The sequence below is a fragment of the Myotis daubentonii genome, chromosome 3 (genome assembly GCF_963259705.1).
Source record: "Myotis daubentonii chromosome 3, mMyoDau2.1, whole genome shotgun sequence".
NCBI lineage: Eukaryota > Metazoa > Chordata > Mammalia > Chiroptera > Vespertilionidae > Myotis > Myotis daubentonii.
Window position 1 is genome coordinate 171443151 of NC_081842.1, and position 26587 is coordinate 171469737.

The 26587-nt window shown below is 38.7% G+C and overlaps 1 protein-coding gene across 1 annotated transcript in view; it reads right to left on the reverse strand.

Annotated features, from left to right (window-relative positions):
• Positions 1-437: 437 nt before the first annotated feature.
• IL23R (interleukin 23 receptor) overlaps positions 438-26587 on the reverse strand; it is a 70515-nt gene continuing 44365 nt past the window's right edge. The window contains exons 8-11 of the mRNA XM_059686082.1: positions 11976-12065; positions 9241-9346; positions 6450-6540; positions 438-1583 (exon numbers count right to left, since the gene is read on the reverse strand). Coding sequence (XP_059542065.1) covers positions 930-1583; positions 6450-6540; positions 9241-9346; positions 11976-12065 — 941 coding nt within the window. The 3' untranslated portion in view covers positions 438-929. The remainder of the gene's footprint in view (positions 1584-6449; positions 6541-9240; positions 9347-11975; positions 12066-26587) is intronic.

Below are 26587 nucleotides of genomic sequence, written 5' to 3' on the forward strand. Positions count from 1 at the left end.
CATGTAGTGATCAATTAGTGATGTCTGCAGGAGACATGGCATAGGAAGCAATGGAAGGTGTGGCCAGTATTTAGAAATATATCTGTATTAACAGTAATTTTCTGACATATATCTAAAACATAATTGAATCCGAAAAAAATTACACCTTGATGATCCTGCATCTGCTACCTCATTAATTCTACTATCGTGTAATTAATACACCAACTTTGCCACAGGAGAACAATGCTATCACTCTTGACTCGAATAAAAATAACCATCTCATGATTTCCACACATCATTGTTTGAATAACTTCCTTAGTTCATAATCAAAATAAGGAAAGATCCTGTAAGACTTTGGGCAAGTTACTAAAATGTTTGTATCCCACTATAAAATGGTGATAACAAAACAAAACAAACAAAAATAAACCAAAACAAAATAAGGAAAGATCAAATCCCTAAGGGCTGAATAGCAAATAGTAGAAAAAAATAATACAGCAAACATGCTAATTAATTGCTCCTCTGTTTCTGTCCTTTGCTTATTTTGCTATTGGGGCTATGTTTTTATCTACTCAAGATAATTTTAAGCAATAAAGTGAAAATTAAACTTGCCTCTCCCTGGCAAGCTAATATTAATGTCTTGGTTTTAAATAACTATTTTCAGCATTTACTTCACTGCCATATATTTTGTATTATTTATCCTTCCTACAACAGAGAGAGCTGTTCTGTGCCTGGCATGGAGGGAAAATGAAAAGGATATTATTGATTTTTTAAAAAAATACATGAGGTGTCCTTAATATTGTTACTTTTTCTGTGACCATAAAGTATATTCCATCTTTGGATCTTAATTCTCTTATTTATAAAAAATAGGGCAGAATTAAATTTATGTTGAGGGGGAAATTCAACTTCAGATTGCAAGGCAGCTTTCTCACATTAATTTTGACTACACAGTTCTACTTTTCCAAGAGAGACATCCTATTGAAGCAGTTTTCCAAAATATTTTGTGGGAAATAAGAATTAATAGATGGCAACTCCTCATTCATGATCCCCAAACAGGAGACAAATTCATCGGGCAGCAGGGTCTGTTCTGGAAGAGTTTCATTGGGGGAAGCATTTTCCAAAAGCATGGTGGTTTCATCCTCTGTCGAGTTTTGCATGTCAGAAGGACTGCATTCTCCTTGATTTAAAATGAGGCTTAATTCTTCAAGAAATAGTGTATTGTTTAATGAATTCATACTTGAGACAGAAAGAGCAAAATTAGGGTATTTTTTAAAAAGGGCATTTTTTCCCAGGTCTAAGGAACCAACTGTTGGTTTGAGAGTTGAGGAATCGGTGTCATCATCATTGCTGAAATGGTCTTCCTCAGTGAGAAAATTCGAAATCTGGGGTTTATATCCCGTGTTGATATCAGGAATATACACAACTGTAGTACTGGCGAGCAGTGACTTTTGCAGGCACTCTGTTGTCTCCAGGGCTCCTGTATTCCTTCCTTTCTTGCAGTCCATGGGCTTGTGTTCTTCTTGGAGAAAGATTTCTATCTCTGTAATCACTGGATCAACATATAGGACCTGTTCGCTGGAATTACTATTCATAAATTCACTCTTTTCCTGGGAAGAAAAAGCATTGTTTTAATTTACAAAAGACATTTAAAGGGGCCAGCTGGATAACTGGATAAGGACTGGAATTCTAATTTCCCTCAACTTTCCTTTCCCTCTCCTGTTTCTCATATTGTTCATCTTCCCATAGGATTTTCTCCTTTGTTACCCTGCTTGAATCCAAGCCTTTATTAAATTCTCCCTTGAAGAGACTGAAGGAAAGGAAAAATAAAAATAATCCCTGTCTTAAGGACATGTCTTGGTTTAAAATTTTTAAAAAGAAAGCGTTCTGCATATTGTTTCAGGGCCTTTTAAAATTTGGGTTTTGAAATATGTTGGAATATCTTTTAATATTATGGAGCCTTACTACAAGAAAATATTTGGCTGCTTAAATGAAAAACTGTGGTAGGGGGAGAATCCTATTTCGCTTTCGTTTGAGACTAAGGTTGTAAGAAGTGTTTTGAATTGAGTTTCTAAAGCTGTGCAGCTGCTCCCAATTCAGACACATGTGTGGTAATCAGGAGGGTAGATGAAGAAGATTTTTATTTGTATAAAAGTCTGATCATTCTTCTGGGTAAGAAAAGGTCTTAAGGTTTTCCAGCTGATGGCTGGCTTCCCAGGGCACATAGCTTCCACCCAACACAACTGTAAAATTATAGCTTCTGCTGTGGACTAAATGTTTGTGTCCCTCCGAAATGCATGTGTCGATGCCCTAATCCCTGATGCGATAGAGTTCTCCTGATTGAATCATTTTTCACATGCTTGATTTGATCTTGTATTGTTTTGTGCAGTAACACACAGTACATGCTTATAGCCTGGGACCAATAGTCTGTACCATATAGCCTATGTGTGTAGTAGGCTGTACCATTATGGAAGTGCACTCTATGATGTTTGCACTAGGACAAAATTGTCTAATACATTTCTCAGAACATATTCCATCATTAAGCAGAAGATGGCTGTATATACTATGTTTGTTTTCTTTCCTATACAGACATACACTATGACTTCTCTTTGGATAGCCAATTTTCCAACTTCACTACTCTTTTGCTTTGGGGCCTTTATTAAATAAAATAAGGGTTACTTGAAAACAAGCACTGGAATACCACCAGTCAATCTGACAACTGAGATGGCTACCATGTGACTAATGGGCAGGTAGTGTATATAGTTGGATACACGACAAATGCTCAGAATTGGCACAATTTAAAACTTATGAATTGCTTATTTCTGGAGTTTTCCATTTCATATTTTTGGACTGCAGATAACTAACAGTGGGAAAAGCAAAACCGTGGATAAGGGGGAACCACTGTAGTTAAAGGACGGATGAGGTCAAAGGAACTACCAGCCGGAGGCAAACTACGGCCCGCGGGCCGGATCCGGCCCGTTTGAAATGAATAAAACTAAAAAAAAAAAAAAGACCGTACCCTTTTATGTAATGATGTTTACTTTGAATTTATATTAGTTCACACAAACACTCCATCCATGCTTTTGTTCCGGCCCTCTGGTCCAGTTTAAGAACCCATTGTGGCCCTCGAGTCAAAAAGTTTGCCCACCCCTGATACTAGACACTGCAGGAAACTAAGAATACAAGGTGACTGTGTTCTGGGGAAGGAGGTGGTTCCCCACTTTAGGCTGGCAACTAAGTGAGGAAGTGGGTGGGAGTCAAACCACAACGAAGGACACAAGAGACCAACGGGAACTATTCCAGAGTGAGGGCCGTAAAGGAAGAAGAGGATCTGATCACGAGGGATCAGAGACATTTCCTTGAGCCATAAGAAGCTCCCAATGCCCTAGTACAATTAATAGGGGAGCAAAAAAGAACTACTAAGTGGAATGAATATCAAGACTAAAGTATTTGTTATCTGTAATTTGGTGAATGTACGTTTGTCCTTCAGCTAATTAACCTTGTACCTCATTACATATGTGGGTTCAGTTGTTTAGATCACCCCTCCACTGTCAGCCATCCAAGCCCTTTCTCTCCTTCCTGTATCCAGAGACAAAGATCCCTCCTCCTGCTCAGGGTGGATTTTCCACCTCTTTCTTTTAGACTAGTGGTTCTCAACCTTGGCTGCACATTAGAATCACCTGGGAATCTTTTTAAAATCCTGATTTCTGGGCTTCATCCTCCGGAAATTCTGTTTCTTTGTTATGGGGTGGGGCCACAACATTACTAACAAAGAAACAGAATTTCTGGAGGATGAGGCCCAGAAATCAGGATTTTAAAAAGATTCCCAGGTGATTATAATGTGCAGCCAAGGTTGAGAACCACTGCTTTAGACCATTCCCTCCCTTCTTCTTCACAGTCGTGTTCAGTCACGTTCCCCTCTCTGTAATAATCTTTCTCAGGCCTGTCCAATTTAGTACAAACATGCTTCTGACTCCACACCCCTCTGGAGTTACTGTTATTCATTCATTGCACAAGTATTTGAAAGCTGACCACATGTCAGCATAGCCCCTTTCTTCCCTTCCCTTCTAGACAGCACTCATCAAAAGATGTCTCCACCCTTACTCCCCACTTCCTCCTTCTCCATTCACTTCTCAACTGAACCTCTGGCCCACGATCACCAATGACCTGCTCCTTGTCACTCCATGGACTCATTTTATTTCCTGTGTCTTATAGACCCCCTACAAATGAGTCAGCACTATGGATTCTTGCTTATTGACACTTTGTCCACACCTCACTGTGCTCATTTCTCTGACCCCCCCAACTCTGCCTCTTTTCTAGGACCATGTCTATTTCAATTGAAAACTCCCACAGGCTCCTCATTGTCTTTAGCAGTAGTTTTCAACCCCTCAATAGTGTTCTCAACATTGGCCATGAAGTGGAATCATTTGGGAAGCTTTGGAAAATACTGTTGCCTGAGTCTCCCCAGACCCATTCTCCGCCCCCAGAGATCCTGGAATGGGCCAGGGTTCTAATAAGCAACCAAAGCTGAAAACTGTTGCCTTAGAGCAGTGGTTCTCAACCTTCTGGCCCTTTAAATACAGTTCCTCATGTTGTGACCCAACCATAAAATAATTTTCGTTGCTACTTCATAACTGTAATGTTGTTACTGTTATGAATTGTAATGTAAATATCTGATATGCAGAATGGTCTTAGGTGACCCCTATGAAAGGGTCATTCGACCGCCAAAGGGGTTGCGACCCACAGGTTCAGAACCGCTGCCTTAGAGAAATGGGGAAGGAGTTGACTAATGGGCTGGCTTGCCGAAGCTCCAAATAGAGCCATTTTGTCTTACAAATACTAGTCTTCCTCACATCATTTGAACACGGGGTTCCTAAGCTAAAAATACAGATTTTATTAAAGTTTTGGTCAATGGAATGAAGTTCCATAGCTGTAAGACCTTTTGTGATTTTTTTTTTTAAATACATTCTATTGACCCTTCACAGAGAAGAAGGGAGAGAGACACAGAGCCAGAAACATCGATGAGAGAGAAACATCCATCAGCTGCCTCCTGCACACTCCCCACTGGAGATGTGCCCGCAACCAAGGCACACGCCCCTGACCGGAATCGAACCTGGGACCCTTCAGTCCGCAGGCCGACGCTCTATCCACTGAGCCAAACCGGCCATGGCATGATCTTATCTCACTCACCATTCCAGTATTTTTCCAGGTACTCCTCGTGTAAATCCTTTTGATAAAGCAATACCCAGCACACTCCTCTCCCTTCTGTGCTTTTGCTCAGGTTGTCCTCTCGATTTTAAACATTCTCTGTATCTTCTGAGCAACTCCTATTCATCTTTCAGTATACTCTTGTCATGTCTCATCTTATTCCTGTCACTGCACTTACATCACTGCATTGCAATGCTTGGATAATGTGTCTGTCCCATTGACTAGGTTTTGAGTCTCTCGATGGCCAGGCCAGAGTGCTGGAAAGTAGGAGCACACACAGCAGATTCTTTCCCTTCACTCGTAATCATCAACAGTTCCTCCATAACCAGCAAAGGCCCATATGTCCTCAAGGTCTTCTGGCTCACCCTTCTCTTCTTTGCTGAAGCGAACACCTGACCCCACCCCTAGTGACACCTGCCCTCATAGTCCTCACACATTTATTTTCTCAAATTCCATTGGGTCTCAGGAGTGAAGTGGTGTCCTCCTAAGCTCCACCTGCTTCTCCAATCTCATGAAAACTCCTTTGGGTCTGTGAGGCTCATTCAATTGAACCTTTCTGCCCTCTTCCGTTGGTCCCTGAAGACACCTCCCAATTTCCTGGCCACCAAGTGACTCTGGCACCTAGTTAACAATCTTTCACTTCACTTCACTTTTCTTTCCCTCTATCTCTATCTCTATCTCTATCTCTATCTCTATCTCTATCTCTATCTCTATCTCTATCTCTATCTCTATCTCTATCTCTATCTCTATCTCTATCTCATCTCTATCTCTATCTCTATCTCATCTCTATCTCTATCTCTATCTCTATCTCTATCTCTATCTCATCTCTATCTCTATCTCTATCTCTATCTCTATCTCTATCTCTATCTCTATCTCTCTCTTCCTTTTATCTTTCTTTATATTGTTGACATTATTACAGAAGTCCCCAAATCCCTACTCCCCCCTCCACCCACACCCACCCTCTCCTTCCTCTGGCCCTAAGCACATTGTTGTCTGTGTCCATGCATATATGTTCTTTGGCTATTCTCTTCTCCTTCTTTCATCATGTTGAATAGCTTTTTTTTTTCTGTCTCTCTTTTCTTTTACTAATTCCATTCTCTCATCTCTTAAGTATGATTTAAAATATGTATTAGTTTGGTTCTACATATGTTTATACAGTTATGCTTATATGTACACACATTTGTTTATTGAAATGGAAATTCTACTCTATTGAGCTGCACTCTTGGACACAGCTGCCGTTTAGTTTTTATTTGATGGTGTTTAGTTACCTGTAGCATTTTCACAGCATTACTGTTCTTCATACTAGGAATGTCTTCATGAAGCCATTTTGGTATTAGCAATAACATTCTTCTTTTAATGCTAAAAAGCAAAAATGTATATTAGAAGCATTTTACTTGAGGATTGGTGTAGGCAATCCTATGAGAGATTAGAAAATCAACTTGAATAGAATGCATAATAAAATCAAGCTTTCTGAAGCAGAAGCTAAGATTTTAATCTCTTTAAATAGTTAAGTGGGAAGTTGATTCAATGTCTGCAGGGATTTTTCTCTTCTCTCTATTACTCTGCTTCTCTCTAATGAGCCGGGACATTTCAAAACACTCACGCTAGATTCAAGATAAGTGAGAGAACAACCCTGGAAGTGAAAACTGTACATATGTTAGATATGGCAAAGCATGATGAGCAGGAGATCTCAGTGTGGAAAGGTTTGGAAAACTTAAGGGATATTTTGTAGAACTTTCCAAGATGACCACAACCACAGAAAAATATTACAGAAGAAAATGTTATATAATAAAACCATTTAATTCAAGCTTTTCTAATTCTGAATTTGTAATGATTCCAGGTAGGCTTGAGATGATAGTGGTGGTTCAGACTTTCTTTATGTGGATGGAATCGGAGGACTGGGAAACTGTCTTACAGTATTGTGGCACAGTGAGAATGCATTTTTTATTTAGCCTGTGTACTTATTTAGGATCACTGGGGTGGGGTGATGGAAAGAAGAGGGAGAAGCTGTGTACAACCCACTTCTTCCCCAAAGCTATCCCTTGGCACTGCCACTGTGTTGGAAGCATTTTCTGCATTTATAGTAAAAATTGATTTGAGAAAAAGATTGTATCAGGAACTTAGAAGAGACTAAACTGATCTATGGTACATTTTCCCATGGTAACAGTGCATCCATTAACAACAGATCAGACTTGTTAATCTGTTTAAGCAGCTTCTCTTTGGACTTTTACTAAGTAACAACCAAAATGTCTGAAAGTACTTCGCTAGGCCAATTTGACCTTGAACTGTAGGGTAAAAATAATTTCCTTACACATTTATGCAATGTTTCATGATTCAGCTTTCTTACTAATTTACACTCTCTTTCTATACCTAAAATTAGACCAAATTAGTAAGTTCATGCTATTGTAGAAAAGTTTTTATACAGCTGCTGATACAGTAAGAATATCTATATAGAGAGAGATATCTATATATATATATATCCACTCTTAGTTTCATTATTTAAAATGTTTTACTCTCTGTTTTCTAGCTCTATTTCTGAAATAAGGCTTATATAAATAATGTATCATTACAGTAAATAACAGTATCTGCTAATATGTACAATACTTATATTGGAATTATCTCTTGTTCTTTTATCTTTTTAAAAATAATACATATTTAAATAATTAAATTAGCAAAGAATTGTCCTATTTTTTTATTTGTCATTATCAACAGAAAGCTAATTCTTAGATTATTCTTAGTAACAAATTTACTGTTATTTAAAATTTCTCACAACATAGACTTCTCAGGTAACACAAATATGAATATTTGTATGTGGTATAAGTTTGAATATTAAAATATTTCAGAGGGCTTTGTAGTTGAGTATATTTTAAAACAACTGAAAGTAAAGTTCCATATTCATTTGCCCAAGGTACAAGGGATATGTTTATTAATGTGTAATTTAAATACTTAATTTCTGAGGAAGAAGCCTACATACATTTTAAAAATCACTAGTATACTTTATGTAGAATAGCTCATTCTAAATCATTCTACTGTGTTTTGATTATAAGTTTAAAAAAAAGAAAGTTTATCTCATGAAACAAGGGATGGCAAAAAAGAGAGACTCAATGCCAATTAGCACAGTCATATGTGTTAAAATGTGTGTGTCATTGATGTACTGGGAGACTGCCACATGAAACAACATATTATAAATATGTATTCAGCGCATCTAGTAAAATTTAGGAAATGTAAGGCCTTGCTTTCCTCAAAGTCTCATTTTTAAATGATGAAGCGGAGATCTTTACCCATACCGTATTTCAGGGAAATGACTGAAGAAGGCCAAGGACGGGCATTGGGCCCACATGCTAAAACACTAACACAGTGGGCATCCAGTGATGAATTCAAACGGTGCTGCACTTCTCTTCGCACTGATCCAGGGAGCGTGTCTTGGTAGAATTCAAGGCAGGCTATGATATGACTTAACCACTCTAAAGAATCCAGGTGTTGTGGCTCAGTGGTTGAAGCATCAACCTATGAACCAGAGGTTACAGATCGATTCCTGGTCAGGACGCATGCCCAGGTTGTGGGCTCGATCCCCAGAAGGGAGCGTGCAGGAGGCAGCCAATTAATGATTTTCTCCCATCATTGATGTTTCTATCTCTCTCTCCCTCTCCCTTCCTCTCTGAAACCAATAAAAATATATATATATATATATTTTTTTTTTTTAAAAAAGAAAAGAATCCAGGCACTGTAGATAAACTTGAGGGCACAGTGAGAAGGCTGTGTAGTGAAAGAGAGTACATGGGCTTTGAGATCAGCCAGGTCTGGACTCCTGGCTAGTGCTTGGGCTGACCACCTAACCTCTGTAAACCTTGTGTAAATCATCTGTAAATTAGACAGGGTCACTGTGAGGATTAAATGAGTGACATTTGTAAAGAGTTTGGCATAACTGTTCCTTTTGTTTTCCCTTCCTCTGAATAAAATTGCTGATGGCTTTTTCTTGTAAATAACTGAATAAACTACATTTTGGTGGCACAAATATATGATCTAAATCAGAAAAATAGAAATTCTGTGAAAACCTACCCAGTTCGGAGTGATTTGTTAAATATCCCAATCAAAGAAAGAATTGAAAACACAACGGCAAAGGAGACCATTCCTGATAAAAGTCCAATGTCTTGTTGCCTGTTGTCTGAGAGGAAAGAAAAATAATTTCAGCTAAGCATCAGTGTCCATGCGATATCAGAATCATTGCGCTCTCTCTACTCTCCTCAAAGCGAAGGTTTGCATATATCTGATGTCAGCGGGTTTCTGGAAGTGCAACTCTAGCAAATGTGGTCAGCATTAGACATTCTTCTGAGCTAGTGCGTGCATATTTTATATAAAAAGGTTTAGTGATGAGCCAAATGGGGTTCTGACACAAGTGAGAATTCTCAATTGCTTGTAACAGAGTCTAAAGCTGGCCATAATTATAACTGAGGTTTTGTTGTGTGCGGTTTTTAACCTTTTGTGTGAGACAGAAGTTGTATACAACTTGTCATTTCTTCAAAATTGATTGTTCATGATTTTTTTTTCCTGCTGAGAAAGAGCATTCACTCTACTTACTAGTAGAACAATATATGTAATAAGAAAAAAATATAAATTGTTATACATCTTGCACTCACATTTTATTTTAAAAACAATGCTAGCTTTCCTCACATTTTGAAGTTGAATTAATCCCTGAAATCTTTAAATAATTAGTATAATATATCCAACATGTGTTACCTACCAAGATCATCACACCTTCTCCCTATTTTCTATTTTTAAATATAGACTGTAATTGAGAAATGACTTATCACACTGGAGTTTGTTCTGAGCCGTGCTGGGTATTAACCTCCATTCCATCCCTCTTCCTCTCTCCCTTTGGCAAATGTGTATCAGATACTTACCACGAGGCAGACACTGTGTTGGCCCTCCTCTAGTTATTTCCCTGCCGCACCTACCATACACTTGCAGCTCCTCTCCTAAAGCCAGTTGGAGTCAGAGGCTTAGATTACTCCAGAGCTCCAGTGGAATATGAAATCAGTGTTTTCCTGGGACTAAAACACAATTGCTGAAGATTTCATGCAACTAATGGAAGATACTGACTGCCACATACCCTTGGGCATTAGTGCCTGGAGGAGGATAGAGAATCCCCACATTAATATCAGACAGGCAAAGGGGACCAGGATAAAGCAGAGTGACCCGAGATGCCTGGGTTTGAAATGGACTCTGCCACTTATCAGCTCTCTAACCTCAGGGCATCATTATAAACTTGCTGAAGCTCAAGTGTCCTCTTCTGTAGAGTAGAGGTAATCATACCTGTCTCGTAGAGCTGCCTTGAGCTCCTAGCCTCCACAATTCGAGCAGAGATATCAAGGTGCAGGTCTGTGTAGGCATCTGTAATTAGGGATCTATACTGAACCTAAGTACTTGCCTTGTAATTGATTCACATGTACAAGTTCAGAGTACTCATACCTTGCTTCGTGTTTCTTTATATCACGTACCGCCGCCTGACTTTATTCTTCTTGTTTTGTTTGTTGTTTTCCTCTCCACCCTTCCCTCTCCCCCTACCCCCCCCCCCCGCCCCATCTATCTAGAATAGAAACTCCATGAAGACAGGGGGCTTTCAGCCCCGCCAGTGTTGCTCAGTTGCTAGAGTGTTGGTGTTGCTTAGTTGTTAGAGTGTCGGCCTGTGGACCCAAGGGTCACAAGTTCAATTCCCAGTCAAAGGCAGGGTTGTAGGTTCAATCCCCAGCCCCAGTTGGGTACCTGAGGGAGGCAACCAGTCGATGCATCTCTCTCACAGCGATCTCTCTCTCTCTCTCTCTCTCTCTCTCTCTCTCTCTTTCCCCCCTTTTCCCTCCCTCTGTCCCCCCCACTCTATTCCACTTTCTCTGGAAATCAGTGGGGAAAAAGCCTCAGGTGAGGATCAACAACAACAACAAAAGACAGGGGTTTTGTTCACTTTTTTCACTGCTGATTCCCCAGCACCCAGAACAGTGCCTGGCATATAGTAGTTGCTTAATAAGTATTTGTTAAATAAATAAACAAAAGTCCAAAAAATTGTTAATATAACCTGCAAAAATTCTTATGCTATTCCTGTTAGATTTCTATGCAAGGAGAAAAATGGTCTATCCATGGTCAGTAGTGAAATAGTCACGCCTACAGTTTTTCAATTTGAAATTTCTATTTAGAGTTGTATTTGCCCATTGCACAACCTACAACCTGATCTAATATCTTTTTATGCCTAAAATATTTAGCTATGCTCATCAATGGAAAATCTTGAGTCATACTAACAAATAAAATAAGATCTTGATTGTATGAAAGACTTCAGAATTTGAAAAATAGGATTTGAATTTTAGTCTGTCACCTAATGTGAAATGGCACAAGTTCCTCAACCTCCCTGAACTTTAGTGTTCCCAACCAAAAAAATACATATGTAACACTTAACTCACCAGGTATTTTGAAGATTAAAAAAGATGATGTATATAAAACTTCTACTACATGGTAGACACTGAAATAATGGAAATGTTTTAGAAAAACATTTTGGGGTCTTGAGCCCTAGCACCAATTAAAATGAAAACATATTCAACACGGAGCAAAATCTGGTAAAATCCACCTACATCCACCACTCCTTAAATTCAATTTTAAGGAGATCTTTGTTGATTATTTTCCTATAGAAAGTATATAGGCAATCTTCTTATCAAGAAAGGTATGCCTGACACAATTTTTCAGTAGGGAGAATTCAAATAAATGATTCGTTAAAAACCACTATAAAAACCCACATTGCATTTTCTCACCAGAAGTGAGGTGTCCTTTAAAGATGGAAGCAACTCGAAGCCCAGAATTCTGAGTGTCATGTTGGAATGATTTCGGTGTGACCAGGGGAACTTAAAGAAAAAGAAAATAGCATCAGCTTTTATATCTTCACTCAGGTTACCCAATTTCCTAAGTTTCTTTACTCATTTGGAGATGATGAAAGTAAGTCAGTAACTTTAATAGGCTTAAACGATGGAATAAACTCAAAGGCCTTCAACTGTGTCTTTTCTTCTTGTTGTTATTTAATTGGGTAAATCCCAAAGGAGGAAAAAAAAACAATAGAAACTACTTAGGGTTTATAACACTTCAAGGTGTGTCTGCTAATTTGATGAGGCTTCTAGGCAGCAAATACCAAGGAGCTTCATTTCTTTCACTGAGCCAGAAAAAAAATGTACAGTAACTGGTCTCTACTTTATTCCTTCCAATAGACGATGCAATAAAATTCAGGCTTCCTTGCGAGCCCCCAACATGTGTCACTTTTGCCTTTGCACAATCTGTGAGATGCTGTTAGTGAACAGCCTCTAGCCACCGTAGAGGAGGCTCAGTTTTGATTAGCAGACACTCTGGAGGTTGTAACACGGGGGAGGAATGCCACTAATGACCTCCCCCTGCTCCTTTCCACTGGCAAGGATCTTGCCCAGCCCCAGCTGGTTATAAAGGTTGTCAGGACACTACTAATGAAAGCTTCGGACCAGGGTGGGGTGAGCAACCTTGGCTTCGAACTCGCTTTCAAGTCTAAATTCAAGAGTACTGGAGCTTCCTTACCCATCTCTTCCCTCCTGATAATTAAAAGCTGCCAGAGGTGACTTTAAGGTCATGATTCTCCCAGCTGACAGAAGAGAATGGTAAAAATGGTTCTAAGCCCTGGATCCCCAGGCGTGCCTCAAGCCCCATTATTCATTCTGATTTCAGAGTTCAAATTCTTCTTTTAAAAAAAAGTACTTAGGAGCCAGGGGGAATCACAACTTGTGGTGTCCTTAGCTGCCACCGAGACATCACACACTTGAATAAAACAAGCTACGTGGCCCAGACAACTCTCTTTGAGGAAAAAATATCATAGAGTTCCAATACAAAGGTTCCTATGGGTCTTTGGAAATGTTCGAAAAGGGATGATCTGGGTGCCGGCACAAGCTCCATTGAAGAGCAGTTTTCTAAGAACAATGGGTAGGGCACTTTAGAAGATGAAAACATTAGAAAAGCCAAAAGATCTTTCCCGTGTTTTTATTCTGGCTTCTCCACAGCAAGAGGGGAATGTTTCACTGTGAATTGTGACAAATCAGAAATTCCCTTCGGCTTCACAATGCTTCATTAAGTCTTTTGTTTCCAGGTATGTGGTTCCATCAAACTGTGAGGGAGCAAGGTTCTGCCCCATGCCCAACAGCCAAGTTTATTCATCTAAATTAGTATTTTATAAGCTTCTGTTCATTCTCGGGGAGCCCATGCAGGAGTCTGCATCTACATTAATTTGAAATTTTAAAGAGAAATGTAACTTTAAAATGTGATACAATTTTCAGTATGCCAAAACCATGGGTTTATAGCAGGGGTGGGCAAACTTTTTGACTCGAGGGCCACAATGGGTTCTTAAACTGGACCGGAGGGCCGGAACAAAAGCATGGATGGAGTGTTTGTATGAACTAATATAAATTCAAAGTAAACATCATTACATAAAAGGGTACGGTCTCTTTTTTTTTAGTTTTATTCATTTCAAATGGGCCGGATCCGGCCTGCGGCCCATAGTTTGCCCACGGCTGGTTTATAGCATATGTTGCTGGATTTCATTTCATTTTCATTATTTTAAAATTAGCATGGATATTTAAGAATATATATTGCTGTTGGCTTTTAACACAGGTTAATGTAATTCTTTTGTATAAGTATAGGTGGTTATTTGACAATGAAACTGATCATTAAAAGCTGTCAGAGGTGACTTCAAGGACACTGTCCACCCAGCTGACAGAAGACAATCCTGAAAATGGTTCTAAGCCTGTGATTTGCATCATATAACAAAATTTTCATATCTGACTAGGTCTTCATTAGCCCTAATAGAGAATAAACACAGTCTTCCTCTTGGGTCCTTTGTCATCATAGTTTCAAATCTACCAGGTTCATTCATTTAAATTAGATTAAATTAAAGTCATTTTAAAAAGAGGCTTAATTATCAGAGAGCAATTTCACAAAGAATTGAATAGCTGAAGTAAAGCAAGTTATAAACAAGAATGTTGTAGAAGAAATCAAGCCAATGGCAAATTTTTTTAGTGTAGGACTGCAATGAAGCCATATGGACTATATTCTTCATGGCATACCGCCACCAAGTGGTTAGGTCATTTCTTAAATAATACTTAATCATTTTTCATTATAAAAGCAGTAACTATAATAAGAGAAAATAATTTGAACAGAGAAAATAAAAAGGAGAGAAAAAGAACAATCTCTAATCCCATCCCCATAACCTCCTTGCTATTAGTAATTTATAGTATTTTCAAGTATTTTAACATACAAACACATTTACAAACACAGAGTGGTGTACACACAAAGATTTTATGATGGAAAAACTATTTATATCAGCTGTACTCATCAGTGTATTGCCTAATGTGCCAGAAAAGCCTTGTGGTGTTTTTATTATTTATTTAATGTCTGCCATGTCATATCCATAATGAGACAATTCTGTCCCTGCAACGGAATATTAAATTATGCCTATTACTCTCACAGTACATACTTGAGTATACTCAGAAAACCCAAATTATCTCTACTTTTTAAAAATATATATTTTATTGATTTTTACAGAGAGGAAGGGAGAGGAATAGAGAGTTAGAAACATTGATGAGAGAGAAACATCAATCACTGCCTCCTGCACACCCCCTACTGGGGATGTGCCCGCAACCAAGGTACATGCCCTTGACCGGAATCGAACCCGGGACCCTTCAGTCCGCCGGCTGACGCTCTATCCAGTGAGCCAAACCAGCTAGGGCTATCTCTACTTTGATAAAAAAAATTTATATAACTTATGTGCACTGACATTGGATACTAGAGTTAATCTTATAGAAGACAGTGTGTTCAAAAAACCAAAATGTGTAGTTTCTTATACTTGGCCAAAACTAGAAACATAACTATATTTATTTTGGCTCACCAAATACCAGCATAATTTAATAAAATCTGCTGGAAGGGATTTGGTTTTAGCGATAATGCATTCCATCTGTTTCTTATGGATGATGTCAAATCAATCTGCTCAGCCCTTCCCTCTACCCTGTCCACCAAGGGGCAAAGGGTGCTTTGTTATGCCTTCTAAGCGATGTACTACACTTTACCTACCTCCTCTCATTTCATCCTCAACAACAACTTAATCAGGTGCATAGTGCTATTGTCCTTACTTTATGGATGAGGAAACAAAGGTGTAAAAAAGGGTAAATGACTTGCCCACAGTCACATAGGCAGAAGTTGCAGAGTGAAAATTTCCATCCAGTTCTGACAGTGTTGCTGGTCACTGGCCGCATTTGATCATCACCTCACTTCTGCCGCAGGCTGGCCCAGGATGGGAAGGCTCAGCCAGCCCTGAGAGCAGCCTCTCCCATGCTGAGACTTAGCCACTGCTCCTCCGGGGGCTGGCCATTAGGGCTCTGAACCCCACCACAAAGGGTTACAGTTGGGCTAACGCATTTAGCACTGATTCATAGAACATTCCAGCCAAGAGTTATTTTTTTCTGAAAACCAACTATTTTCCTTTATTGTACAAACAATGCATACTACTTGTAGGCTGCTTGAAAAGTATGAGTATAGAAAAGAAAATACTGTTTTATATTTGTTCCCAAACAGGAAACAATTATTTTTATATTTGTTAACAATCCTTTATGTATATCTGTACCCTAGTAGTCTTTACTGTTTTTCTTTTTCATTAAATATTATATCATGAACATTTCCTCATTTTATTAAAAATTGTTCAAAACCATCCTAGTAATGACAATGTAATATTTCATCATGTTGCTACTGTATTTGTTTAGTCATTCCCCTGTTGAGGAATGGTGATGGTGTCAGGCACCAGCTTTGGATTCAGACAAAACTCACTTCAAGTCTGGACCCACTACTTGGAGTTGCATGGCTCTGGGCAAGTTGCTTAGCCTCTCTGTGACTCAGTTTCTTCATTTATAAAATTGGATAATAATAGTACTTCACTTGTGAGATTTGATGAAATAGTTCATATAATTCACTTGGCACCATGCCTTATGCAAATTAAAAGATTAGTAAGTGTTTGCTATTGCTATTATTGAACTTTTAGATTGCATACCAAATCCTTATTATTATATTATAGTAATATAATCCTTACTATTATAATTAGCTTTTGGATAAATATCATTGTACACAAATCTTCTTTCCATATCTCTGTTTATTTCCTGAGACTAGATTTCTGTAAGTGGAATTGCTGGACCAAAGGTTATGGACATTTATAAGGTTCCTTTATTTACTTTTTCCCTTGCCAATCTTGCTGTCGGCACTAACCAAGGTCGGCACCATAAAGGCTCTGACCAGAGCTCACACAAGGACCTTTCTAGACCTTTCTCTCAGAAGGTTCTAGATATCAGTATTCAAGAAAAAAGGAGTCATATAAAAAGAGACAAAGGGTATGTTTTTCAAATCATTGGAATTTTTTTCAACCCTTCTTTTCTTAAAACATAAACATCCCTTTTTAGTTTCTTTCTAATCTCCTTCTCCTAATAAGCTCAGCTGCTTCACAGCATTTAAGTGTTATCTCCCCAGGCCAATTTTAGCCCCATGGTTGGAATTCAACATTATTGGGCCATGGGTAGAGATTTGACTCTAGTTCAGGTCATTGGCAAAGCAAAAGGCAATGGCCAGACATACCAAACAGGCACCAGATGCTCAAGGCAGAGAAAAGGATATGTCAGAACAAACTCATTACCACACCTTGAAAAACAAGTCAAACGATGAATCATTTCATGGGTTACAGTATCATCCTTGCATATTAAGGATAGAAGGGTGTGCCTAGACATATTCCAGAGATTATCTTCATGCCTATATTCCTAGCTTGTAAGTACTTGGTACATAGAGGGAGAAGAAGGCAATGGATATATGTATGGCACTCGTATTGTTAAAGAGAAAGAGTAAGAAGAGGGAAAGGTTAAAAGCAACAGCCACCCAGGAAATTTTCTTAAGTGAAGACCACATAGAGGTGAAGGTCTGATGTCAGAGTGTAGCAAAACTTTATATGTAAGAATAAGCAACTTCCAAGTTTTACTCAGTGATTTAAGATTCTTCAAAAGTGCAGCCTTGCTCTCAAGCACAGCATGTACCTACTTCTTTTTTTTTTCTTTTTTTATATATATTTTATTGATTTTTTACAGAGAGGAAGGGAGAGAGATAGAGAGTTAGAAACATCGATGAGAGAGAAACATCGATCAGCTGCCTCCTGCACATCTCCTACTGGGGATATGCCCGCAACCCAGGTACATGCCCTTGACCGGAATCGAACCTGGGACCTTTCAGTCCGCAGGCCGACGCTCTATCCACTGAGCCAAACCGGCTTCGGCTGTACCTACTTCTTGAGTCTGAAGAGTCTAGTGAACATTTGCCATTTTTGTAGTTGCCCAGCACCGGGACATACTTCTTTGTGGCCATATTTCTCTAAAATAAGTAAGAGGCAGGTAGGGCTTTCCAGTCGAGCCTCAGTCGAGCATTAAGTAGATGACCTAAGCCTGGCTCATCAGATGCCCACCTCCCCCAGCTTGCACAGGACACACAGCTCCAGGAAATCACTAGGAATCCAATAAGCATGCAGCAGCTATATCCAAGGTCTGGTGACAGCAGCACCAGAGGGGTCTCCAGGGCACAGGGTAGGCCGTTCTTCTGAGGCCAACATTTTGGCTGTGGTTCTGGCTCTAACGTCCCTTGGATCTTGCTTGTGACCATTTTGCCAGCCTTTCTCCTAATTTCTATCTTCCTAATAATTCTCTTCCTACTTAAGAGAACCAGATTTGATTTCTTTTGCTTGCACCTCCACAATGAATAGTAAGAAATTGTAATAATAGATAGTGTGTGGATAGGTGAGAAGACGTAGCTGGACAAATAATGATCCCCCAAAGATATCCATGCCCTAATCCCCAGAACCTTTGAATAGATTACCTTTTATTGCAAAAGGGACTTGAGATGGGGAAATTATGGGTGGGTCCAATGAAATCACAAGGTCTTTATAAAAAGAAGGCAGGAGAGTCAGAGAAAGAGATTGGGAGATGCTATGCTTCTGGCTTTAAGATGGGGCCACAAGCCAAGAAATGCAAGCAGGCTCTAGAACTGGAAAAGGCAATGAAACTGGTCTCTCTTAAAGCCTCCAGAAGTAACACAGCCCTGCTGATACTTTGTGTTCAGCCCAATGCTACTGATTTTGGATTTCTCACCTCCCGAACTGTAAAATAATAAATTTGAATTGTTCTAAGCTACTACGTTTGTGATAACGTGCTACACCAGCAACAGGAAACTAATACAGGAGATTATTACTTCCTCATGGAAAAGCATAATTTTTAGCCTCTATCAGTGGGTTGCAAACTTCAGAGAGATTGTGAAGCAGTTTTTAGGGTTTTTTTTAAAATTATTTTTTTAATTCTATAGAACTCTGGTGGTTTATTAGAAGAAGAAGAAATAAATGCAGATGAAGAGTCTAAAATGATTAGTATGTTAAGGAACATTGTGTATCTGTTTAACCCAGTTTAGTAAGTATGAATCTACAAATTTATAATCCATCTCAATATGAATTAATCAGAAATCTCTAATTACAAACAGCAGAATTTTTGAAAAGTACCTTCTGCCCAGCCAGTGTTGTTCAATGGTTGTCCTATGAACCAGGAGGTCACGGTTCAATTCCCAGTCAGGGCACCTGCCCAGGTAGTGGCTCATTCCCCAGTAGGGGGCGTGCAGGAGACAACTGATCAATGATGTTTTTATTTCTTCCTCTACCTTCCTCTCTGAAATCAACAAAAATATAAGAAAACTACATTCTATGTGCCAATACCCCCTAATTTCATTATATTTAATATCACCTATATTTAGCTGCATTGATATAACATTTGTTTGCTTTTTTTCTTTTAGTCCCTAGAAGTCCTGAAAATTTAATGAGAATCTTTATGGAGTCATTGATAATGCAATGACCAATAGTGTTTTGTGGGAACAAAAAACAATGTGGTTTAATATCTTGCTCATACTTGCCTTCCTTTGGAGAATTGTCAAAAAATTAAAAAGAAGAATATGATTTCTCTGGGAAACTTTTCTACTGCAAGTAGCAATTCAAGCAAGTTAATTAGTCATTATGAAATGTGACTGCCCTTCCCTGGAGCCTCACTTGTCATTAAGGAGATTACAGAGCCTGCACCCTTTCTCCTTGACAAAGGCGTCTGTATTACAGTACCGCCTGGAAAACACTCCTGCCTGGAAGTCCTCTTTTCACCTTTTTTACAGCAGTGGTAGTGAATTTAGGGAATTGCCTTTCATATTTTCAGTGTTGGTTTTCTATGCTGACAAATTATCTTTTCCCCTCTGCGGCTCTTTTGGTAGGGACAGCAGTAATTTTTACAGCTCTCCAGGTGGGTGGTCTAGAAGCTCCAACTTCAACAGCCCTCACTGGCTCTCAGAGCCTCCGCTGAAACCTCACATCCAGAGGCAGGGCAGGGTCTGGCAGAGGGATAATGTGGGATACGATGGTTCACTAGAGCAGTGGTCTTGCCTCCCTGCTTGTGGGGATTCCGGGCTCCTGAAGTGGGCTGGGGTGGTTAGTGACTCAGGAAACAGTGGGCAGGGGGAAGAGGGCGCAGAGGTGACCAGATAGTACAAGCGATAATGGCCTGAGGTTCTCAGAGCCAATCCTTTTCTGCCCCCTCCAAAACCACTGCTGATACAGAGTCTTCCAGTCCAGGATCATGGAGTATCATGTTTATTTGTGTCTTTTTCAATTTATTTCATCAATGTCTCGTAGTTTTTCATGGATATGTCTTTCATCTTCTTGGTTAAATTAATCTTAAGTATATGGTTGTTTTTGGTGCTATTGTAAATGAGATTTTTTCTCAATTTCTCTTTTCAATAGTTCCTTCTTAGTATAGAGAAGTGCAACTGATTTTTTTTTTTTGGTATATTGATTTTTTATCTTGAAACTACTGAATTTGTTTATTAGTTCTAATAATGTTTGGTGGAGACTTTAGGGTTTTCTGTATATAAGATCATGTTATCTGCTAAAAAGAGACAGTTTTACTTTTCCCCCAATTTGCATATTTTAAAAAATTTCTTTTTCTTGCCTAATTGCCCTGATTTGGACTTCTAATACTGTGTTAATAGAAGTGGTGAGCATGGGCATCCTTGTCTTGTTCCTGATTGTAGAGGAAAAGCTTTTAATGTTTTATTATTGAGTATGATGTTAGCTGTGGGTTTGTCATAAATGACCTTTATTATGTTGAGCTACATTCCTTCTATACATAATTTGTTGAGAGCTTTTACCATGAAAGGATGTTGAATTTTGTCAAAAGCTTTTTCTGCATCTATTAACACAATCATATGATTTTATTCTTTATTTTGTTAATGTGGTGTATCACATTTATTGATTTGCATATGATGAACCATTCTTTTTTGTTTATTTTTTATTTTTATCGGCTTCAGAGAGGAAGGAGGAGAGAGATAGAAACATCAATGATGAGAGAGAATCATTGATCGGCTGCTTCCTGCACGCCTCACACTGGGGATCAAGGCTGCAACCCAGGAATATGCCCTGACTGGGAATCGCACATGACCTCCTGGTTCATAGGTCGACACTCAACCGCTGAGCCAGGCCGGCTGGCATGTTGAACCATTCTTGCATGCCAGGGATAAACCCCACTTGATAGTGGTGTACAGTCTTTTTAATGCACTATTAAATTCTGCTCAGTTCTGCCTACATATCCTGCCCACACCCAACATCATTGTTTGAGGCACTTGTCCCTCTTAGAGGGTGTGTCTAACCTCTAGGTGCAGTGGTTCTTACACTTTACTGCAGAAATATCATTTGGCTAGAGACTGAGGAATCTGATTGTGAGCTAATTTCCCAAGCATTTCTAATACAGATGGTCCACAGACCCCACTCTGGAAAGCACTGCATTCTAGACCCTTCATTGAATCAGGACCAGCTGGAAAAACACGAATTGCCCTGTGGTGGTCCTGTCTTGGCCAAAGCCAACTTTTCCTCATCTCAGGCTGCCCTATCCCAAGGTTCCTGGAGTCCTGCAGTTTCATTCTCATCACCTTAACCCAAGACTGCTTCCACACCTTGTATTCATGCCAAAGTGGAAATAATTGATATCAAGTTATGGTTCACTCTTTTCTCATGAATTTTCATAACAAACATGACACTTAAAATGAAGTGCTGTTGGCATAGTTTTATTATTAGCTAATGTGTAGAGGAGGATTTGGTTTGGTGGCTGAGGGGGTGCTGACACAGGGCCCTCCTAGATCTCCTGGGAAGGAGACAGCAGAGCTGTCATGCAGGTGCTAGAACACCACAGCCTGAGTTAGGCCCTGACTACCATTCACCAGCTTTGTAACAGTTGACAAAACTGTGCAATCTCCCTGTGTCTCATATCATTTTCATCTGCACAATTGGAATAATAATTATACTTCTGTAATGATGAGTAAAGGACAATTCATATGTAAAATGCTTATCATATGCGGCCAACACATAGAAAGCATCTAATAAGTGTTAGCTATTATTGTTTACTAGAGGCCTGATGCACGAAATTCGTGCAAGGGGCTCAACCCTCGCAGCCCTGACTCGTCCAGAAGGTCATTGGGCTGTCCTGTCTATTTAACATATTACCCTTTTATTATTATAGCTTGTCCTGAAGTCATCCTGCATTCAGTCACTTAATTAAGCTTTTGCTATTAATAGCATAGAAAAACATGAGTTTCTAACCAGAGAAACTTCTGTGTGTTTGCTAAAGCCTGATATTATATTCTGAGATTAATTTCTTGTTTTTTCTTTTTTATTGTAAGGCTTTGTTTTCCAGTAAAGTCTAAATACTCTGAGGAAGGAAAAGAGGATAATAAATCATTTAACCCTTGCAATAAATGAGTTTGTTTGATTTCTTTTGGAGAGCAGGTTTTCAAAGGTTAAGGAAAGGCAGTATCCAGAGGGAAAGTGATAGAGAGGAATGTTAGGGGCCATACCTACTTCATGGATTGCCCTGCAGTGCCATCTGGGCAGAATTTTGAAAACACATTTTGTGTGTGTGTGTGTGTGTGTGTGTGTGTGTGTGTGTTTTCTTGTGTGTGTTTGTTGTTTTTTTGTTTTTTACAATTTTCATAAGAGTTTATTTGAGTTAAACATATACCAGGGAGTAAGATCTCAAATGCTCCTGGGAATAACAGTTTTGCAGCTTTTAAAAATACATTTACAATGAATAAAGAAATATACATGGAGGAGGAGAAAGCAAGGCGGGAATTGGATTACAGGTTAATTAACAAGATTATGTGCTCTCATTAGGGTTCATGCCACCTTTGAGGGGTATTACTTCTAGTATTTCAAAGGTGTGCACAAGAAAAATGAGCAGGGCTGGCTTAAAACCTTTCACTTATGAAGTTATAGGCCTGGGGAAAACACACTGTTTTGAGATTAATCAGTTCAGTTATCCACACATAATTTTAGCAAACAAAATAGGAAATTCCTGCATAGAGAGAGCATTACTGCCTGGCCTGTGTTTCTTCATATATAAACTTTTAATTACTGGGAAAGTTTGGCTGCTCAAAAAGCCCCATTATCAAACAAGTTGGTTAACTTAAAGTAATAGGAATTATTTTTTTCAATTGTGAAATAATTGAAACTTCAGTTATGAGGTTTCCTTCTTACTGCTTTTATTTATATCTTTATTCATAGTGCTATGTACTTTACTGTTTTTTTATGCTTTTTAAAAAAATATATCTTATTGAATTTTTATAGAGAGGAAGGGAGAGGGATAGAAACATCGATGTGAGAGAAACATCGATCAGCTGCCTCCTGCACACTCCCTACTGGGGATGTGCCTGAAACCAAGGTACATGCCCTTGACCGGAATCAAACCTGGGACCCTTGAGTCCGCAGGCCGATGCTCTATCCACTGAGCCAAACCGGTTAGGGTTTGTTATGCTTTTTTATTGACTGTCTTCTCTAGAATTAAGGGATCTTTGTCTCTGCTCACTGAAGTTCTGCAAGCATCTAGCAAGTGCCTGGTGTCTGGTAGGGCCCAAATAAACATGAGTGACTAAATAAGTATCTTTTCATGAATACCTTTTAAAAAGCAACTGATGCCAAGACCGGTTTGGCTCAGTGGATAGAGCGTCGGCCTGCGGACTGAGAGGTCCCAGGTTCGATTCCGGTCAAGGGCATGTGCCTGGGTTTCGGGTGCATCCCCAGTGGGAGATGTGCAGGAGGCGGCTGATCGATGTTTCTCTCTCATCAATGTTTCTAACTCTCTATCTCTCTCCCTCCCTCTCTGTAAAAAATCAATAAAATATATTAAAAAAAAAAAGCAACTGATATTAAAAATTTACTAATGAGCAATTTGACAATTTGCAACAAGAATCTTAAAATGTGCTTAACTCTTGAGCCAATAAGACCTAAAGGCCAAAGGAGAGTTTATATACAAAGTCTAGTCAAAGAAACTTATTGATATTGGGAAAAAATGCAATAACCTACATATTGTTAAAATAGAGAAATGATTAAATATATTATTATACACCTATAAGTTAGAATGCTGTGCAGCCATTAAGTAGTTTTTAAAAATAAGAACTGTATTTGAACAGTATCCACACTATAGTTTTTATCATTTAAAAATATGTGCAAAGAAAAGAATTAACGTTAAATCCACTAAAATGTAAACAACAGTGATTTTTAGGTTATATAGTACAATAGACTTGCTTTGCTTTTTCAAATAGAAAAAAAGAGATACATTTTCAAAAAGATTTATTTTTATTTTTATTTATTTATTTATTTTTTTATTGCTTAAAGTATTACAAAGGGTATTACATATGTATCCATTTTATCCCCCCGCCCTTGACAATCCCCTGGCCTCCCCTATCCCCCAGTGTCTTATGTCCATTGGTTATGCTTATATGCATGCATACAAGTCCTTTAGTTGATCTCTTACCCCCCTACCTCCTGCCCCCCAACCCTCCCCAGCCTTCCCGCTGCAGTTTGACAATCTGTTTGAGGCAGCTCTGCCTCTGTATCTATTATTGTTCAAAAGTTTAGAATGGTCTCTATTGTCCATGAATGAGTGAGATCATGTGGTATTTTTCCTTTATTGACTGGCTTATTTCACTTAGCATAATGCTCTCCAGTTCCATCCATGCTGTTGCAAATGATAAGAGTTCCTTCCTTTTTACAGCAGCATAGTATTCCATTGTGTAGATGTACCACAGTTTTCTAATCCATTCATCTACTGATGGGCACTTAGGCTGTTTCCAGATCTTAGCTATGGTGAATTGTGCTGCTATGAACATAGGGGTGCATATATCCTTTCTGATTGGTGTTTCTGGTTTCTTGGGATATATTCCTAGAAGTGGGATCACAGGGTCAAATGGGAGTTCCATTTTCAGTTTTTTAAGGAAACTCCATACTGTCTTCCATAGTGGCTGCACCAGTCTGCATTCCCACCAGCAGTGCACAAGTGTTCCTTTTTCTCCACATCCTCTCCAGCACTTGTCGTTTGTTGATTTGTTGATGATAGCCAGTCTGACAGGTGTGAGATGGTACCTCATTGCTGTTTTGATTTGCATCTCTCGGATGATTAGTGACTTTGAGCATGTTTTCATATGTCTCTTGGCTTTCTGAATGTCCTCTTTTGAAAGGTGTCTATTTAGGTCCTTTGCCCATTTTTTGATTGGATTGTTTATCTTTCTTTTGTTAAGTTGTATGAGTTCCCTATAAATTTTGGAGATTAGGCCCTTATCAGATATGTCATTGGCAAATATGTTTTCCCACACAGTGGGTTTTCTCGTTGTTTTGTTGATGGTTTCTTTTGCTGTGCAGAAGCTTTTTATTTTGATGTAGTCCCATTTGTTCATTTTTTCTTTAGTTTCAAGTGCCCTAGGAGCTGTATCAGTGAAGAAATTGCTTCGGCATATGTCTGAGATTTTCTTGCCTTTGGATTCTTCTAGAATTTTTATGGTTTCCCGTCGTACATTTAAGTCCTTTATCCATTTTGAGTTTATTTTTGTGTATGGTGTAAGTTGGTGGTCTAGTTTCATTTTCTTGCATATATCTGTCCAATTTTCCCAGCACCATTTATTGAAGAGACTATCTTGGCTCCATTGTATGTTCTTGCTTCCTTTGTCAAATATTAATTGAGCATATTGGTTCGGGCCGATTTCTGGGGTCTCTATTCTATTCCATTGATCTATATGCCTATTCTACATTTTCAAAAAGATTTAATATTATCACTTTCCCTAACACACTTTTGCACTGTTTCTCATTTAATGTATTTTAGAAAGGAATTTGTACCAAAAGAAGTTTATGTTTCCTCTTAACTAACATGTTAAATTTTTACAGATGCAAGTTTTCAGGGATATTTAATTTTAACGCACTTTTGCCTCAAGTGATCCTCCTCCCCTCCCCCAATAGAAACCAATACTATATTTTAAATATAGGCTTGTTGCAAGGTAGCTGTGATGTTCCTATTCTTTCGATGTAAGGTTTAAAACCTTTACTTTTAAAGAAGCAAATTTGTGGTCCTGTACTTAACTTGTAAACTGCTCCTCCACTTTGATGTAATTGGTTAAAGAAATTGATGAGATTGCTGAGGGCTATTGGTAAGAAAATGTGTGTTCTAGTTGAGGCGCTATTACTCACTAGCAATGTGTGATTTAGAAAATCATACCTCACTTTTTCACTTGTAAAATGGTGCCAATTGCATTGCCAAATATGGCTTATGTAAAAATCAAACAAGATTATGCATAGTAGTACTTTGTAAGTGCTAAGTATATGTTAGTTATCAATTTGAATAATCTTGTTAGACAATTTAACATTTCATTTAAAAATAATTTGGTTACCAATTAAATTATGACTCTTATAAATGGCATCTAAAGTCCTAAAAATTTTTAACAATATCAACTTAAGGCAGAATATTTTCAATTAAAAACTAACTTTTAAAAAAGAGACTTGGTATTGCAAATGATTCCCTTAAAAAAGTGTTTCTACATCAAAATTACAACTAATTATGCTAAGTGAAATAAGCCAGTCAGAGAAAGATAAATACCACATGATCTCACTCATTTGTGGATTATAGAGAACAACATAGACTGATGAAAAGGGACAGACCCAAAGACTGAGAAACAGCAATCAGGCTATCAATCCCCAGAAGGAAAGTAGGGGAGGGCGGGGGTAAGGGGAAGAGATCAACCAAAGGACTTGTATACATGTATATAAGCCAAACCAATGGACATGGACAACAGGGGGATGGGAGCATGAGTGTGTGGGGCGGGGGGTGGGGGGGAGGTTGGGGGTTAATGGGGGGATGAGGACACATTTGTAATACCTTAACTAATAAAAAAAAATATTACAACTAAACTACTGAACAACCATCATTCAGGACTGTTTGAAATCTGG